The sequence below is a fragment of the Phascolarctos cinereus genome, unplaced genomic scaffold, assembly GCF_003287225.1.
Source record: "Phascolarctos cinereus isolate Bilbo 61053 unplaced genomic scaffold, phaCin_HiC Scaffold_1;HRSCAF=81, whole genome shotgun sequence".
In the NCBI taxonomy this organism is placed as follows: domain Eukaryota; kingdom Metazoa; phylum Chordata; class Mammalia; order Diprotodontia; family Phascolarctidae; genus Phascolarctos; species Phascolarctos cinereus.
The window spans coordinates 115,807,629-115,826,513 of NW_027555514.1; the positions used below are offsets into that span (position 1 = coordinate 115,807,629).

At 40.0% G+C, this 18,885-nt stretch overlaps 1 protein-coding gene across 2 annotated transcripts in view; it reads left to right on the top strand.

Annotated features, from left to right (window-relative positions):
• The window catches only part of RBM28 (RNA binding motif protein 28), a 42,103-nt gene that overhangs the window by 15,227 nt on the left and 7,991 nt on the right, over window positions 1-18,885 (top strand). For both annotated transcript variants that reach the window (XM_021002287.2, XM_021002288.2), the window contains 5 exons: window positions 5,633-5,742; window positions 11,092-11,165; window positions 12,297-12,432; window positions 14,064-14,128; window positions 18,726-18,884. In XM_021002287.2, the coding sequence (XP_020857946.1) occupies window positions 5,633-5,742; window positions 11,092-11,165; window positions 12,297-12,432; window positions 14,064-14,128; window positions 18,726-18,884 (544 nt within the window). The remainder of the gene's footprint in view (window positions 1-5,632; window positions 5,743-11,091; window positions 11,166-12,296; window positions 12,433-14,063; window positions 14,129-18,725; window position 18,885) is intronic.

The window sequence follows — 18,885 nt, forward strand, 5'->3', positions numbered from 1 at the left end:
CTGAATGACCATTTTTTCCCCTGAAGGATTATACTCAGTTTTGCTGGGTAGGTGATTCTTGGTTGTAATCCTATCTCCTTTGCCCTCCGGAATATTTTTCCATGCCCTGCAGTCCTTTAATGTAGAAGCTGCTAAATCTTGTGTTATCCTGATTGTGTTTCCACAGTACTTGAATTGTTTCCTTCTGGCAGCTTGCAATATTTTCTCCTTGATCTGGAATTTGGCTACAATATTCCTAGGAGTTTTCCTTTGGGGATCTCTTTCAGGGGGATAAGATCTATGGATTCTTTCAATTTCTATTTTGCCCTCTGGTTCTAAATATCAGGGCAGTTTTCCTTGATAATTTCTTGAAAGATGATGTCTAGGCTCTTTTTTTGATCATGGCTTTCAGATAGTCCAATAATTTTTAAATTCTCTCTCCTGGATCTATTTTCCAGGTCAGTTGTTTTTCCAATGAGATATTTCACATTGTTTTCTAATTTTTCATTCTTTTGGATTTGTTTACAGTGTTTGATTTCTCATAAAGTCACTGTCTTCCAATTGCTCTATTCTAATTTTTAAGGAAGTATTTTCTTCAGTAATCTTTTGGACTTCCTTTTCCATTTGGCCAATTTTTCTTTTTAGGGCATTTTTTCCTCATTGGCTTTTTGGACCTCTTTTGCCATTTGGGTTAGGCTGTTTTTTTAGGTGTTATTTTCTTCAGTATTTTTTGGGTCTCCTTTAGCAAGCTGTTGACTTGTTTTTCATGATTTTCTTGCATCACTCTCATTTCTCTTCCCTTTTTCCTCTACTTCCCTTACTTGCTTCTCAAAATCCCTTTTGAGCTCTTCCAAGGCCTGGGACTGATTCATATTTTTCTTGGAGGCTTTGGATGTAGGAGCTTTGATTTTGTTGTCTTCTTCTGGTTGTATTTTTGATCTTCTTTTTCACCAAAGTAAGATAATATAGTCTGACTCTTTTTGCGCTGCTTGCTCATGATCCCAGCCAATTACTTGAGTTTTAAACTCTTGTTAAGGTAAGAGTCTGCTTTCAATGTGGAGAATGTACTGTCCCAAGCTTCAGGGGTTTGTACACCTGGTTTCAGAGATACTTGTAGGGACCTGTAAATTTTCAGTTCTTCCAAGGTGGTATGATAAGGGGCGAGGTGTTTACTCCTTTCCTGGCCTGTGACCACAAGTATTCCTTTCTGTCCTGTAACTGTGAGGAGGGATTCCTCTCCACAGCCACTCCAAGCTTCACCACGCCAGCACTCCTCCTCACAGCAGCACCGCCGTCCAGAACTGTGACCCAGATCCACACACGGGCAAAGCAAGAGATTCCTGCCTCAGCACTGGCAAAGAGATCCCTGCAATCCCTCTCTGATCAGCCACTGGATTCCCCCTCAGTCTGTGGGCCGGAAGCTCGGGAAGCAGCTCCCCCCCCCATCCCCCGGGCCAGGCTCTTGGGGAATGGAGCTGAGACCCCACCTTCCTCTCTGACCACCGACAGAAACAGACTTTTCCCACTGACCTTCTAAGTTGTTTTTGGCATTCGTGGATTGAGGAGTCTGGAAACCTCCACAGCTGCCCACGATTCAGTCCTCTGAAGCCTGCTCCAGGTTTGCTGCGGCCTGCGTGCCCATACTGCACTCGCAGCCCAGCGCGATACACCTTTCTGATCAATCATCCAGGTTGTCTTGGGCTGGAAATTTGTTTCACTCTGTCTTTTTGTGGGTTCTGCTGCTTCAGAATTTGTTTAGAGCCATTTTTTATGAGTATTTGGAGGGGTTTGGGGGAGAGCTTAAGCAAGTCACTGCTTTCACTCCCCCATACTGCTAAACTTCTTGAGAAAGTGCTCTGTACCCAAAGTCTCCACTTCCTTCCTCTTTAATTTTTTGTGTCGCCCCTTGCTGTTGGACTTTGACCCGCCCCACTCCACTCCCATCATTCTCCTGAAACTGCTCTGAGGTACGTGTAACCCCCAAGTCCACTCTTCTGTTTTCATGCCTTATCTTTTGGCCTTCCTAGCTTTTGGTACCATTGGCCATACCCTCCTGCGACACACTCTGCCTTGGGTTTTAGAGAAACATGGTTTTCCTCTCATCTTTTTGAACACTTACCTCATTAGAGTTGTGAAGACTCGAGTTCAGATCTGGCTCAGACTGGATTTTACCCTGGGTACGTGAAGTCACCTCTGTTTGTCTCAGTTTCTTCAACTGTGAAATGGGGATAGTAATAGTTTCTGCCCTTAGGGTTGCTGTGAAGCTCAAATGAGGTGATGTTTATAAAAGCGCTTAGCACAGCGCTTGGTGCAGAGTAGGTGCTGTGTGAATGCAGATTCCCTACCCTCCTTGCTGGCTCTATCTTAGAGATCCCTTCATGCAGGCGTTCTGTAAGACACTGCCCTCATCTCCCTTTTCCTTTTTTAACTGCACTTTTCCCCCTTGCAGCCTCACTCCCACAGCTCTGACAGCTACCTTCATACAGATGAGTCCTAAATCATTGTCTCTAGTCAAGGTCTTCATATTGACTGCAGACCAGCAGCCAGTCAATAGTCAGTAAACATTTCTAAGGACCTCCTGTGAACCAGGCACTGGGCTAAGCACTGGGGATACACATATCAAAAAGACAGTTCCTGTCCTCAAGGAGCTTATGTTCCAGTGGAAGAAAACAACACATAAAAGGAAGCCGAAAAGTAGATGGGTCGGGGTGAAGGTACTGATGAGATGTGGATAACAAGGCTGGTTGGATCTTGGAAAATGTTGAGATTGCCCAGTGATGTTTACTTGAGGGCATGGTGGAGAAGCCAGAGAGGTCCAGAATGAGTCAGGACAGCCTGGCGGAATGAGGAAACGTCTGAGGGCTTCTGATGATGCTAATAAGTATCTTTCTCTTTAAACCTGCCTTGTCTTCTTACTTGATCATTTCTGTCTATGGTACCACTGTTTACTATGCCTCTCATATTTGAAATCTTGGGCTATTTTTGACTTCTCTTTTAACCTGTCATATCCCATCGGTACCAAGGCCTTCTGATCTCACATCTAATAACATCTCTGACATCCTTTCCCTCTGTTTCTTTTTAAAATTAAATCTTATTTTTTTTTAACTAACCAAAATCTATTTTGACCCGCTCCTGCTCTAATAAAATACAGAAAAACAAAACCCTTGTAATAAATATGTATAGTCAAGCAAAACAGATTTCTGAATTGGCCATGACCAAAAATATATATCTGCATTTTGAGTCTTATCACCTGTCAGGAAGTAGGCAGCATGTTTTATCATTGGTTCTCTGGAATTGTGATGATCATTGCACTGATTAATTCTTAAATCTTTTAAAACTGTTTTTATGATCTTGTTATTGTAGAAATTGTTCTCCTAGTTCTGCTTATTGTACCATGCATTAGTTCATGCAAGTCTTCCCGTGTTTCTCTGAAACCATATCCTTCATTATTTTTTATAGCTCAACAATATTCCATTATCTTCACTTACTATAACTTGTTTCCCATTGATGGGCATCCCCTCACTTTCCAATCTTTATCACTACAGAAAGAGCTGCTATAAATATTTTTGTGCATATATGTTCTTTTCTTTGTTCTCTTTGGGGTGTAGAGGTCATGGTGGTATTGCTGAGTCAAAGGGTATGCACGCTTTAAAAACTTTAGGGGCATAGTAACATTTTCCTGTTTTCCTGTAGCCCCTCCAGCATTTGTCATTTTCCTTTTTTGTCAACTTTGCCAATCCAGTGGGTGGGAGATAGTGCCCAGAGTTGTTTAATTTGCATTTCTCTAATTATTTGTGGTTTAGAGCATTTTTCTTATAACTTTTGATGACTTGAATTTCTTCCTCTGAAAACTATCCGTTCATATCCTTTGATTTTATCAGTTGGGGAATGGCTCTCCTTATATATTTGAATCTGTTCCCCATTTATCTCAGATGTGACATTTGTCAGAGAAACTTGCTGCGAAGATTTTTTTCTCTCAATTTCATTTCCCTTCTAATTTTAGATGAATTGGTTTTGTTTGTGCACACATGCTTTAATTTTATGTAATTAAAATTGTCCATTTTACCTCCGGTGAATCTTTCTATCTCTTGTTTGGTCATGAACTCTTTTCTTATCCATATACCTGACAGGTAATTTTTGCCATGCTCCTCTAATTTGTTTATGATGTCACCCTTGATGTTTATATCATGTGCTCACTTGAAGCTTATCTTAGTATGTAGTATGTGATGTTGCTCTCTGTAACATCTCTGACAAGTTTCTACCCGATTGTTTTCCAGTTTTCTCAGCAGTTTTTGTTAAATTGTGAGTTTTTACTGCCAGTATCTGGGATCTTTAGGTTTGTTAAATACTAGGCCACTGTGCTTGTTTCCTTTTGTATGTTGTGTACCAAATCTGTACGATTGATTGACCTTTCTATTTTTTAACCAGTGCCAGATCTTTTTGATAATTATGACTTTGCAGTAGAGTTTGGGATCTGGTACTTCTAAGCCTCTTTCCTTCTCATTTTTTTTTCATTATTTCTTTTAAGAATGTTGACATTTTGTTCTTCCAAAGGAATTTTGTTATTTTTTCTAAATCTATAAAGTAATCCTTTGATTCCTCACTTTCTACAATTGCTATCCTGGAACAGGCCCTCATTACCTGATTATATTACCTCATTATGTTACCTCATTATGTGAACTATTGCAATCCCCTTTTTATGGTTCTTCCTGCCTCCACTCACTTCTTCCGAGGCTATCTTTCATACCAGTGCCAGGTAATCAACAGACATTTATGATATGCCTGGCATAATGCTAGGCACCTTGGGTACAAAACCAAAAATGAAACAGTCTCTGTCCTATCACAAATAAAAGGAGTGGGAGACAGCATGTGCATATTAAAATATATCTAAAATGAATGTACATCACTTCCTATAATTTATTCTGCCCATTTGCCACCAAAGTCACAGACTTTGATGTTGTCATTACTTGAGACTTCTGTGAAAATAATTCATGAAGAGTAGCAGGAAGGAAAAAAAATCAAAAGTCAGAAGATAGTGCTTTCAGGATCAAGGAGACCATTTCTTACAAATTCTCAGATAGTAAATAATATGAGAAAGTATAGGCATCAAGCAGATGTACAAAGGATGGAGAGAATGGGGAGAGAGAAAATAAAGTGTGGCTCAGTATGGGATGCTGTCTGAGGCATACATCTGGACTGTTCTGTGTGAAATAATTGTATGCAGAGTTTATGGTAGCTTCTTAAGGAGATTTGTATTAAAACCCATTTTCTGTATTCCTGGAAGGGTATGCACAGCTGGGGAAATACGGAATTTTAACATTGTGTTAAAATATTAGAAAACAAATAATGGTTTCCAACATTCCTAAATCTTATCTAGAAAAATAAAGAATTTGGAACTATTTTCTCTTCTTTCAGTAAGCTTGTAAACATCTTGTATTTCAAGTCTGGAAGTTTATTCTTTTGAAGCTTCAGTTATTTTTCAGAATTTCCACTAAAATCTGAATTTCCTAGCAGCCACAATCAGATAAAATTGATAAATTCAATTGCAGTCAGATAAAATAGCTATGCGAGAGGCATTTCAGACAATGCAGGTATACAGGATCTTGCATTTATAATTGGTTATTCTCTCATGACTTCTGATTGTTTTTCATAGAAACCTGTCCTTTGACTCAGAAGAAGAAGACCTGGGGGAGATCCTCCAGCAATTTGGGGACCTTAAGTATGTTCGTATCGTCCTACACAGAGACACAGAGCATTCCAAAGGTAACTGTTGGCAGCCAGTTGGGCCCCTAAGAGGTCTGGAGCCTGCTGCTTTTGCTATTAAACACATTCAACTTTGAATATCGCTTTGTTCAGGGTATGTACAAGTTGCTGAAGGAAGTGTAAAGAAGAAGAAGGTCAGATCTTTGCCCTCAGTGATCTTTTAGGGTAGTGTCATTTAAGATCTTTTACTCAAATCACATTTTAAAATTTTATTTTGGTAGCATGTCTTATATAACATAACCCTACAAAATACAATTTTAATAGAATATTTTGCATGAGAACATAAAAAGTGCTATTATTTGTCAGATTAGTGGTTTAGTCCATGTCCTGTCTTTAACAGAGGTACACCAATGGACTTTTTGTGGTTCCTGTGCATGAGACTCATTTGGTATTTGTTACAGTCTCAGCTGCCTGTTAACAACCTATGAAGGGAATCTCATCCCTAGTTTTGTCTCTCTGCAATAGTATAACAGGTTTAATAGATTTCCATTATTCCCGTTAGTTGAAAATAAAGAAATATATCCCATATTTTGATACTTCAGTCGGTAATTTCATCTCTGTGGGTTCCCTGTCTGGTGATGCAGATCAAAACCCATTCATATCTTCTCATTATTCTTTGAGATTCTTGTCCAAGTCTTAATCAGCTTCCATGGAATATCGAATTAGTATAGTGGAGGCCTTCTTCTGTGTCAAGGACCTTTAGCCTTTTTTGCATCCAGTAACCCTTCGACAGCCTGGTAAAGCTTATAGATCTCTTCTCAGAATAGTGTTTTGAAATGTGTAAAATCAAATATGTTATATTGCAAAAAAGAAACCAAAGGTTATTGAACATAAAGATGCAATTTTTTTTTCTATCCAAGTTCATGAACCTCCTGAAATCTGTCAATGGACCCCAGGTTAAGAGTTCCAGCTGTAGATCTTTTAATGCTTTGTGGATGTTAGTGCAGCCTTCAGGTTGTCTGTTAATCCCTGGATCTCACTACATTACCAGCTTTCCTCCTTTTCTGATCATATATGTCTTTTCACTGCTCCTTCTGCCTAAGCAGTTGTTGTTAATGTGCTCCCCATTGTGCTTGTGTCCATTGCCCCTTCTAGTCGCCTAATGTTTTGATTCTGAAGAGATTTCGCTGTGATTCATCATGTATGTAGAATCATCAGGAGAATATTGATGTTGAAAATATGGGCTGTTTTGTCAGAGAGCAGCTTAGGATCATTGAAAGTGCTGTATGACTTCTGAAATGCAAACTCTCTTCCTTCGATTTGGAGCCTAGTCATTGTCCAATGGTAACTCATGGAAGAATGGGAAAAGATGGCATCTCCTACGTGTTTTAAAAAAATGTTTTGTCATTGTTTTTTGTTCTTTTATATCACAGTCATTTCCTAATATTCCATGGCCATAGAACCTACCCTTTTAACAAAGAAAAACAGCTAAACGTTGGTCTGGTGTGCCAGTGTATACAATATTCTGTAGTCTCTGCTTCTCTGTTGAGAAGAGGGAAGTGTATTTCATTGTCTGTCCTGTGGATAAGACAGGTCATTGCTTTTAATCTGAGTCCATCTGCCTTTGAGAGTTGTTTTTACTGACATGATAATTATGTATATTGTTCTTCTGGTTCTGCTTTCTTCCTAAATCAGTTCATATAAATATTCCCATTTTTCTCTGAATTCCTGATATGACATGATAATCCAGTATGTTCAAATACCACTTTTTTTTTTATTCTCCAATTCAGCAAGAATTTTTTTAAGTACCTACCACTTGCACGACCCTTTGCTCATGTGGAGAAACAAAGATGAAGGAAAAACCATCTCTTGTCCTCAAGGACAGAGTTGGGGGGACACAGCATGTAAACAGCTAAGTCTGCATGATTATTTGAAGAGGGAGGGAGCCCTTACTAGAGGGGTCAGGAAAGGTATCCAACAAGAGATGGCTGAACTTCGAAAGAAACCAGGGGTTCTGGGAGCTGGAGGGGTACAGGCCTGTTCAGTGGCATAGAATTGGGAAGTGGAGTGTTAAGTTTTAGAAACAGCAGATAGGTCAGTTTGGCCAGATTGTAATGGGTAAGGGGGAGTAATGTGAAATAAGCTTGGAAAACTGGGCTGGAGACAAAATTTGAAGAACCTTAATCCCCAACAAAAGATTTGTATTTTATCTAAGAGTCCTGGGGGAACCGTGAAGGGGATCAGGGTAGTGATGTGGTCAGACTCTTTTTGGGAGATTATTTTGGTGAGTCCAATTAGGGGGTTATGGTAAGAGTCTAGTTTAGATGAGATGACAGTCTTCTCTAGGAAATTGTGATAAGACTTGAGAACTGATTGGATATAATGGGGATTAAGAAAGGAAAAAATGAGGAGGGAGAGAGTTGAGAATGACTCCAGGGTTACCCTGAGTGAATGGAAGAAAAGTGTTCTGCCTGTAGACGTTTGGAAGAGAGTCAGGTTTGGTGGAAAGATCTGTTTTCACTGTGTTGAGTTTGGGATGCCTGTGGGATAGCTAGCATGAGATGTCCACCAGACAGTTGATGGGACTATAGTTTCTTTCTTTTTGAAACTTTTTTTTCTTTTTTAAGGCAGTTGGGGTTAAGTGACTTGCCCAAGGTCACACAGCTAGTGTCAAGTGTTTGGTCTGAGGCCAGATTTGAACTCAGGTCCCCCCTGACTTCAGGGTCGGTGCTCTATCGCTGCACCATCTAGCTGCCCCTGGGACTGTAGTTTCAAAGAGACATTAGGGCTGGCTCTAATCTGGCTATTGTATACTACAGGATGATAATTAAACAAATGGTCGTTGGTTATATTACTGAGAGAAAAGATGTAGAAGTTAAAAAGAAGGCAGCCAAGGCCGGAACCACTAGCTCAGTTGGCAGTTAAGGGATTTTGGTCCTACGCCTGTCCTAAACTTGGTCACATAGAGATCATCTGGGGAACGTCAGCTAATTTAAAAAAAATTTTTTTTTCGTCAGCCAATTTCAGATATGACTTTGGGTATGCAGGTTGTTGATTTATAAACATTTAAGGAATTATACCAGAAAATCAGGATCACATTTCTTGGCTCAGATTTTAGACTGTGTGGGTCCAACCAACCTATCCTATTCACCTACCTTGGGAATGGAACTGCCTGAAATATTTTTAATGCAAAAATTGATAAGAAGGTGCCCTTGTTTTGGTTGGTTTGTGTCTACCTAAATTTCAAATGTGATGGAGAACTCATACATGTACAGAACTGTTTGGACATTGCCCGGCTACCTTCTGTAAGAAAGGAAAATGACAGGATGGCTTGATTGTAAGTGACTTTAGGGATGCTGCATCCCAGGACTTCATTCTGTGTGCCAGAGTGAAGACAGCAACATGGTGTAGGAGCAAAGAAATTTTTTTTGAAGCCAACCTGGATAAGCCAGCAGTTCTCTGGATGGAGAATGTTGGATTTAGTCTTTAACATTTGTAAAAATGATCTGGAAGAGAAAGTGCACATAAAAATACTTAAGCAGATGGCACTCATCTCTTCGAGGTAGTATGATGTCTCATCAAAAGGCATGGATTGTAGGAAGATCTCATCAGGTTGTGTGAGTAGGCAGGCAGAAAAGTAGCAGATGAACTTCAGTGTTGGCAAGTGAAAAAATGCCATTTTGAGAAAAAATAATTTTAGTTATACCTATTAAGATAATGAGTTTTGAGCTAACAACTACACCTTAGCAGAGGGATCTTTTAGTCATTGTAGATTGTTCCCTAAAGATAATCTTCCACCCAGAATATTCCTGTAACCAAAAAGGTCAAAAAAAATCAGGAGGAATGTTAGAAACAAAAAGGACTATTTCCCTTGTAGAAAGATAATGAAGTTCAAGAAAGTTACTGGGAAGCAGGTGCCTACTTTATTAATTTTTTTTTTTACTCTTAGTTGTATGTAGGCTTATCAAAAGATAAGGCTTTGAATAGCATGGTGTCTCCAAATCAGGGAATACTAACAGGGGAGCCACACCCTGTTCCCTCGAGGTGGAGTGTGGTGGGTACTCCATATCAGTTGCTAATCTTTTGCTATTTATGACAGGCAAAACAGGGTAGCCAAAGTAGCATGGCAAATCATGTACCAGGTGACTGCCACTACCTTGACTTTGCTTCTCCTCAGAACCTGGTAGTGACAGTCCAGGACCCCTTGCCCAAGAGCCCTGGGAATTGCAGGGCTCTTCAGTTCACTGGCCTTTCATTCAGCCTGGCACCTGCCACCCTGTGGAGAAAAGGCCTGACAGCTCCCTCTGTAGATGCTGCAGCCCCTGTCTTCTCAGTAGCCACAGATACCCAGAGACCCTGGCTCTGTCAAATGGTTAAATGCTGGAAATGAATCTGGGTTTAATCATTGGAAAGAACACTAAAGAAGATGCATTACTGTCTGCTGTGCTACCTAAGAATTAAATGAGATAATATTTGTAAAGTGCTTAGTCAATGACTGACACATAATAAGTGCTGAGAAAATGCTTATTTCCTCCTTGCCCGTAGCCTTCCAGCCTTTTCATCTGACTGGAAGCTGAGCCTTTCTCTCTGTTAGTGTGTGAGCTACTTGAGAGCAGACTTGTCTTGCTTTTCTGTGTATCCCCAGTGCTTTACAAAATGCTTTACTCATATTAAGTACTTAATAAATGTCTCTTCAGTCATTTATTCATTGAAAAAGAGAGTTTGAACGTAAGTGAAGGGAGCACTAATTTACCCAGCAGAATCCCTATGTTCAGTCACTAATGTGATGTAAAATTTTTCTGATGTATTCCAGTTCTGAAAGGGGGAGTTGGTGGTAAGTGGCCCATTAATCTCCCTCTTTCAGAATGATGGAGTTAGCAATATCTACGAATCATGAAAAGCAACTTGGAATTATTCACAAAAAACTACTAAGCTGTTCTATATACCCTTTGACCTATCAGTCCTCTCTTGGGTACATACCCCAAGGAGGTCAGAAACAGAAGTTTCTATATAAACTTTCTATAGAAAGTTCTATATATACACCAGAATATTCATGGCAATACTTTCTATGATGGCAAAAAGATGAAAACAAAATGGGTAGCCCTTACTTGTGTCCCTCAGGCCATCTGCTACCCCCCTTACACTCGGCAGTACTGAGAAGTAGCTCTCTTATTGAAGAAGAGAGACTTGGCCAGACTGGTAGGAGGGAGCAATGAAGGAAAGATGGGACAAAGGTCAGAGCTCTACAAGGGGATATGCCATGAGAGGCATCACTAGCTCAGTTCACTTCAGCCTCTACAGTATATTGGGCTTGACTTTTTTTTTTAAATCATTCATTCATTCGTTTATTTTTTGGGCTTGACTTCTTGATGTACCCTAGGAAGATGTTTCATTTCTGTTTCTCTCCAGGTTGTGCATTTGCCCAATTCATGACTCAGGAAGCAGCTCAGGCATGTCTTGCAGCTGCTTCTGCAGAAACTGAGGTAAGACATTTTTCTAGACCTATAATTTTTGCCATAGTGATTTCCATGGAAAAATCTAATCGGGTAAATAACTTTGATAATTGTCAACTCTTGGTTATCTACAAGAAAATTTAATTCAGCAAACATTTGTTAAGCATTGAGGTGTCGTGGATAAGAAAGCTGGCCTGAGAGACAGGAAGACCCGGGTTCAGGTGCTGCCTCTGAAACATATCGACTGTGTGACTGAGCACATCACTTAACCTCAGTGCACCCTTGCAACTTTCCAATAGGTTACAGATGACTTGCTGATCTTCATTCATGATGAGAGTTTCCACTCATACACAGATGAAATCAAAGGTCTGGGCCTCAAAACAAGTGTAATAATAAGTAGGATTTGAGGGACTCATGGTCTAATAGAGGGGAAAAGGAAGGGTTAAAACAGACGCAGAAATAACTAGAATACAAGGTTGTCTAGGCAAAGTGCTATGAGGAATTTTGAAGAGAAAGCTCGCTTTCATTTGGAATGAAGAGGTAGAGAAAATTTCATGGTACTTCAACACTGCAATTGAAGGGAGAAGCATTACTTTTTCAAGTTTGGGAGATGGCATGAGTAAAGGCAGGTGATCCACTTTTGGAGGAGGTGTCATCCCTACCAGAATCTTCAGTCGGCAACATGCTTAGTCTAGAAAAGAGTTTGTGCCAGGTATAGATGGGACTATGTTCTGATGGCATTCCAAAGCTGGATGATTATTTTGTATCACTGTGATTCTCATCTCTTTAATAAAATGTATCCTCATTTGTTCTTACAGGAGCCTTGCCTGTAGTACTAAGTATTTGCCAATTTACAATATCCTTACCACTTTGGTTCTGCCTTCTGGACCATTTAGATAGCTAGGTGGGGCTATTCAGAGTCAGTAGTAAGCAGTGGTTTTCTGTATGCAAGGCTGTATTTGTCATTGGCTCTTAGTCTAGAAAATAGTACACATTGAAAGGTATACCTTGTTACCACCAGACCAGAATATCCTAAATTTGCATTTCAGATAGAAAGATTTGAAATCGCCCTTTCACTGTATTGCTTGTTAAATGCTTCCTTACTTCCTATCTGTGTCTACCTGCCCTAGCTTAAGAGATAGAAGATATATTTTATTGTAGGATGGAGGGCTAAAGCTGGATGGCCGGAAGCTCAAGGTGGACTTAGCTGTGACCCGGGATGAAGCTGAAAAATTGCGAAGCAAGAATGTAAAGAAGCAAACAGGAACCCGGAACCTCTATCTGGCCCGAGAAGGCTGTGAGTAAGGGGAGACATTGTGTACAGTTTCATGGTCCAGGAGAGTGCCACATCTGCAGTGGGCTTTCAGATAACCTTTTAGTTGATGCATTTTCACAGTTGCATTCTCATGTCTCAGAAAAGATTCAGCAGTGCTGTATGCTGGGCAAAATTTTGCATTAAAACAAAAAACTATTTCTATTACATGAAGAGATTCATATGGAGCTATTACATGATTTCTAAAATTTCTTTCAGGTTCTAAATCCTGTGACCTTCAGGCATTATTCATATTATTCAATTCAAAAACTTTTATTAAGCATCTTTTATATGTTATTCTAGCTTTGCGGATAGTCAGCTTTGATTAGTGAGCAAAGGACTTTGCATGTTGTGGAAAAGCCAGGTCCTTGTATTTTCTTTGTGAATCTGCATTTAAACATTTCACCAGAGGGTGGGCAGGAGCAAAGAGGGAGAAGGAAACTCAAACCGGGAATCTTATCTCCTTGTCATCATTTCTGCTAAAAGCTTTGGTGAGGGACTCTTGTTTAGAACCAGTTGCAGACATGATAATTTTGGATTCTTGATTTTTCCCTTTTTTGTTGTTTTTAGTCTGGACCTATAATTTTATCAGTTTAGGGAAACTCTCAGTATGGCAAGTGCCTCTTCTCATGCCGATCAGCAGTTCACCTGTAACTTCAGGTCTCAGAGTTTCCTGAGGGCATTTAGAATTTCACCTGTAACTTCAGGTCTCAGTTTCCTGAGGGCATTTAGAATTTTTGTTTTTCCTGCAGTCACACAGCTACTATGTGTCACTGGCAGGGCTTGACCCCTAGGCTTCCAGACTCAGTTGGCCCTCCTTGTCTTGAACCCTGCTACTTATTATTACAAAGGTATTGGAAAGTTGTCTCAAAAAAGCCAAAAAACAATATTCCTAACAGCAGATCACCACAAACAGAATTATGGAGCCCTCAGAAAAATCCAGACCTATTCCCAATGCCATGTTCTCCAAAGCCGTGATTTGGATTTTTCAGAAAGTTTTATCATCTGTTCTTTAATATTATCTGCTTTTGTTAGCTCCATAGTTGGACATCTTCATGGATGGCTTTTGCTTATCTGCTTAGAGTGCCAGTGAAGACTAGCTACAAATTGACTTATTTGTGTACATGTTATGTTCTTCCTATATGATATAAGCTCCTTGGGGACAGGGATTGCTTTCATTTTTATCTTTGAATCCCCAAAGCCTAGCATGATACCTTACACACAGAAAGCCCTTAATAAGTGTTGTTGAGTTTCACTTAATTGAATAAGTCACTGTCTTAACTCTGTAGGTGATAACTCCACATCAGGGGCTAGAGAAGTTTGCCGGTAGCTATCTAGGCAGTACAAATCAATGGGCACTACTTCCAGGCCTCTCCGTCTAACATCCTGCATACATATTCAACCCCTTTGTAAAAACAAAGTGTTCGATGTTTTAGATTCAGGGGCAGTTCTGAGTTCAGAGAATTGTAGCCTTTTTCTGGGCTGTACTGCTGTATCCTGACCAGCATAGCCCTCTGGGTCTTGAATGCAGTTTGTATCATTCAGAAAACATTCCTCTGATTGCTCAGTGAAAACTCCCTTGGTGACCCCCTGGCCTTTTGCCCTCTTTTTTTCAGTGATCCGTGCTGGGACAAAAGCTGCAGAAGGTCTGAGTGCTGCCGATATTGCCAAGAGAGAACGGGTAAGTTTACCCAGAGCCAGGCCAGCTTTTTAGATGTTGGCAATCAGAAAGTGTTTGAGTGCTTACTATGTACTTAGCACTTTAGGGTATTAAAGAGATGAGTATAAGGTAGTGTCTAACTACAAGGGGCAGTCTAGTTCAGATATGGCATATATGTAAAGCGTTTAACAGGACAAATATTTTATTTATATATTACATGTATCAGCATTATACTGCATCTCAAATGTTTGGGATTTCATTAGTGTATCTTTTCTCTCTTCCAATGCAGGTTACAATTATGTGGTTTTACTTTAATTATGTGATCTCTACAGGCTGCTATGACTGGAAAAATTCATCACCTAATGGCTACCTTAGGACGTACCCAGGATTATTCTTTGTATAACCTTCAAGAACCCAGGGTCATTTCTTCACCATGATGAATCATTAGAGTAGGTCTTTAGTGGAGGATCAGTTTTATATCTTAATATAATAAAATACTGAATTGTGTAGTACAGAGAGTAGGATAATGTATAATCAGATTCTAATTATGTAACACAGATAATAAGTGCAAAAGGAATTAGAGAAGATAGATATCAGTGTGGGCTGGAATCATCAGGGAAAGCTACTTGGAAGATGTGGGTCTTTGAGCTAGGTTTCAAATCTTGGTATTACAGTCACTAAAGTGGTACGAGTTGGCAGCTGTGTGGATGTGTGGGGTAAAGGAATGTGAGGAATTGAGGTTTAGCACTTGATGTTATGAACCTAGGAAGCTAGAAGTATCATATTACCTTCAACAGAAATGGTAAAGTTTGGTAGAAGTTTAGTAGGAAGGATGAGTTCTGTAGTACACTAAGGTAGGATTTGAACCCATGCCCTCTGACTCCAAATCCAGTGCTCTTTTTACTACCCAGCTATACTAGTGTTCAGCTCATAGCTTTCCATTTTGCCTAGGTGGTATTTCAGGGGCGTGCTTGAGCCATCTCATACTTGTTCACTGGGGCTGATTGTTAAAATTTCAGTGTATTAAAAATTTCAGAAATTAGCAAATACTACAAGTCAGGGCTTGATTTATTGTTTTTTTGATTGTCTAGACTTAAGAAAGTGATGGAGAAAATATTAATGATACAGATTAAATTGAAAGTGTGTTGTCAGGTATTTTTTCTTTTTTAGAGAGACAATTATTAAACATTTACCATAATCCTGAGTATTATGCTCTGCTTTGCTGAAATCAAGATATATTGTGTTCATGATAATCTCCACATGTAGTCTAGTGACCCTATCCAGGAAAAAAAAAAGAAATTACTCTGTCATGGCTTGTTTTTTAAGGAGCTTATGCTAATTTCTGATCTTGTCTTCCTTTCCCATCTTGTCTTCCCTTTCTAAGTGCTCTGTAGACTCTTCCTTTAGTAACCCATCCTAGAGTATCAGGAATTTATATTGTAGACCTGTAATTTGAAATATCCACCTTCTTCCCCTTTTTGAAAATTAGAACAACATTTGAAGAGTGAATGGAGTATACATGGGGAGAAGTGATGTCTCTTTCTTCATTTCCCTTCATCACTCTCTTATCACTCTTCATTGGCTGTGGGGCCATAGAAATGTGACTGGATTTTTTTAGTTGCTCCTGAGATTATGTGATTTAGGAGGTTATTTACTTAGCTGAGTGAGCTTGAGCAAGTCACTATCACTTAGTAAGCATTTATTAAGCTCCCATTCTGTCAGCAGCTGTGCTTGGTGCTGGGGAGCGGTCCTTGCCAGGGAGGAGGGAAAGGGGAAGTGGAAGCATGTCCATATACAAGAATGCAGAAATTTAGGTACTTTTGGTGGGGAGGGTGCTAACAGCGGGGGTAGTGGGAAGGGTGTCCAGCAGAAGGTGGCATTTTAGCTGAGTTGTGAGGGGAATGAGATTCTAAGAGGTGGAGGTGAGAAAGGAATATATTCTAGGCATGGGAGGACAACCAGTGCAAGAGCATGGGAAAGGAAAATGAAGTGTTGTATATGAGACCAGCAAGAAGGCCAGTTTGCCAGGGCTGCTGAGTGCAGGGAGGAGAGTCATATATGACAGAATTGGAAAGGTAGGTTGGGATGATTGTGAAGGGTTGTAAAAACCCAAAAGAGGAGCTTATATTTCATCCTAGAAGGCACACTGGAAAGTGGCCAGGATCCAAAAAAAGATCTCAGTATGCTAATAGTCTGAATGTTATAAGCTGAAAATCAGTTGGGATAATGTAAAGTCTTACATTTGAGTAAAGAAAAATCAGCTTCACCAGGTATAAGATGATAAGGTGTAGTTAGCTCTTCTCAGAAAGATCTGGGGGTTTTAGTGGAATGCACAGTCAGTGTGAGTCAGTGATATGGCAGCCAAAAAAGCTAATTCGGTCTTGGGTTAAATTCAGAGAGGCTGGTCTTTTTAGGAGCAAGGGGGTACTAATCCTGTTGTATTTGCACCCATCAGACCTCATCTGGAGTGTTTTGGGGAACTACAGTTTAAGAGTGTTTGGAGGTCAGCATCCAGGATGGCCAAGGGCCATCATAAAAAGGATTGATTGAAGAACGGGAATATTTAGCTTTGGAGAAGAGAAGTCTCTGGGGCACATGATAGCTGTTGTTAAGTATTTGAAGGGCTGTCATTTGGAAGAGAGATGAAACATGTTCTGTTTAGCAAAGAAAACCAAGAGCAAGAAGTGGAAAAGAGGCAAATGCAGGCTTGGTATCAATAAAAGCTTCCTAATATTTAGAGCTGTCCAAAAGTACAGTAGCTGCTTCCACAGGTAGTGGCTTTCCTCCTTCCTGGAGGTCTTCAGGCAGAGCTTGCGTGACCATTTGTCAGTTATGTTATGGTGTTGGATTCCTTTCAGCACTGGGAAGGTCCCTCCCAGCTTTCAAATTCGGTGATTGTACAGAAGGAGTCACTGGAGTTTAGTTAGTAGGGAAATGATGACATGATCAGAACTGTGTGTTTAAGGAAAGTCACTTGAGCAACTAGGTGGGTGGTGGATTTGAGTGACATGAGTCAGGGAGACCAATTAAGAGGCTTTAGGATAGTCTCCATGAGAAAGAGATGAGGGCCTAAAATAGAGTGGAGGCCATGTGAGGAGAGAGAGATGGGCAGAATATGGCAGTAGATGGAAGATGAAGCAAATGATTGAATGTGTCTGGCTAGGAGAAGTGAAGAATCGAGGATAACACCAAGATTGTAAACCTGGGATGTTGGAACACTAGTATTGCCCTTGACAGAAATTGGGAAGTTTAAAAGAAGGGTGGGTTTGAGAGATAGATAATTTATGTTTTGGACTTACTGAGTTTGAGATTCCTGTGAGACATACAGCTTGAGAAATCAAGTGCACAGCTGAAGAAAGGTGATAGGAGGTCAGGAGCGAGCTGTAATCTTTACTTAAAGTTTGTTTTCTAAAATTCAATTTTATTTTATTTCCATTTCTACATTCTCTTCCCTCACCCATTGAGAAGCCAAGAAAAACAAAACTTATTATAATTATGTATAGTCTACAAAACAAATTCCCTCCTTAGCCATGTCCAAAAAGAGAGAAAGAAAATAAAACATGTTTAATCTACTCTCTGTCCATCCCCTTTCTACCTGGAGGTGGATAGCATGTTTCATCATGAGTCCTTGGTTGTTTACTGTGTTGATCAGTGTTCCTGAGTCTTTCATCATCTATACAGTATTGTTGTTGTTATCTAAACTGTTCTCCTAGTTCTGCTCCTTTCACTTTGCAACAGCTCATACAAATTTCCCCAGGTTTTTCTAAAATCATCCCCTTCATAATTTCTTATAGAATAATTTTCAGCTGAATAATATTCTGTCACATTCACATACCATAACTTGTTCAGTAAAATTTGCTTTAAAAAAAGACACAATTCTAGGTGAACTTAAATTGGTATACATACAGTATCATGAGCCTAAGTCAATTCTGCAAAAATATGAAATTTGGGACAACATTTACATAAAGAGGCTGTATCTTGTGTAGTCAAGTAGCCATACAGTACAGCTCTGGTGACATGATTATAGGCACAGACATTCCTTTGCCTCAAGATGGCAGAGTTGACTTTTCTTAAGGTCTCATCATTTGAGAAGATAACTTGTACTTTCAGAACAAACCAGCCAGCGTAGCAAAGGGAAGCACAGGTATTTCCCCTGCTTTGCCAGGCTGTATAGCCAATCTTTTCCATTTTACACACACACACACACACACACACACACACACACACACACACACACAATCATTAGATGACAGGATTCCTTGCTTTTAGAAGGCAGCTGCTGTGTAGTGGACAAAATACTGTATTTGGAACTAGGCTTTGGAGCCTGGGTTTGAGTCCTGGCTCTGTCACTTATTAGTGGTGTGCCTTTGGGCTCTTTCTCATCTTGTCTCACCTTACCTCACCTCTCTGCTCTTTACCTGTAACATGCTTGTGCTGCCTCCCTCACAAGTCTCTCGTGAGCATAAAATGAAATTATGTAAAACACTGTGCAGTGTGATGACTAAATATCAGTAGCTATCCTCTCATTATCATTAATGTTCTTTCTTGTCAAATTCTAAGTCTGTTCTTCTTAAGTTTGACTTGAGTTGTACCAGCTTGTTGTTCATTGTTCTTACAGTTTGAGCTTCTCAAACATCAGAAGCTGAAGGATCAGAACATCTTTGTCTCCATGACCCGGCTGTGTCTCCACAATCTTCCAAAGGCCGTGGATGACAAACAGCTCAGGAAGTTGGTGCTGACTGCAGCTGGAGGTGGAAGGGCTGTGCGCCTGAAGGAGG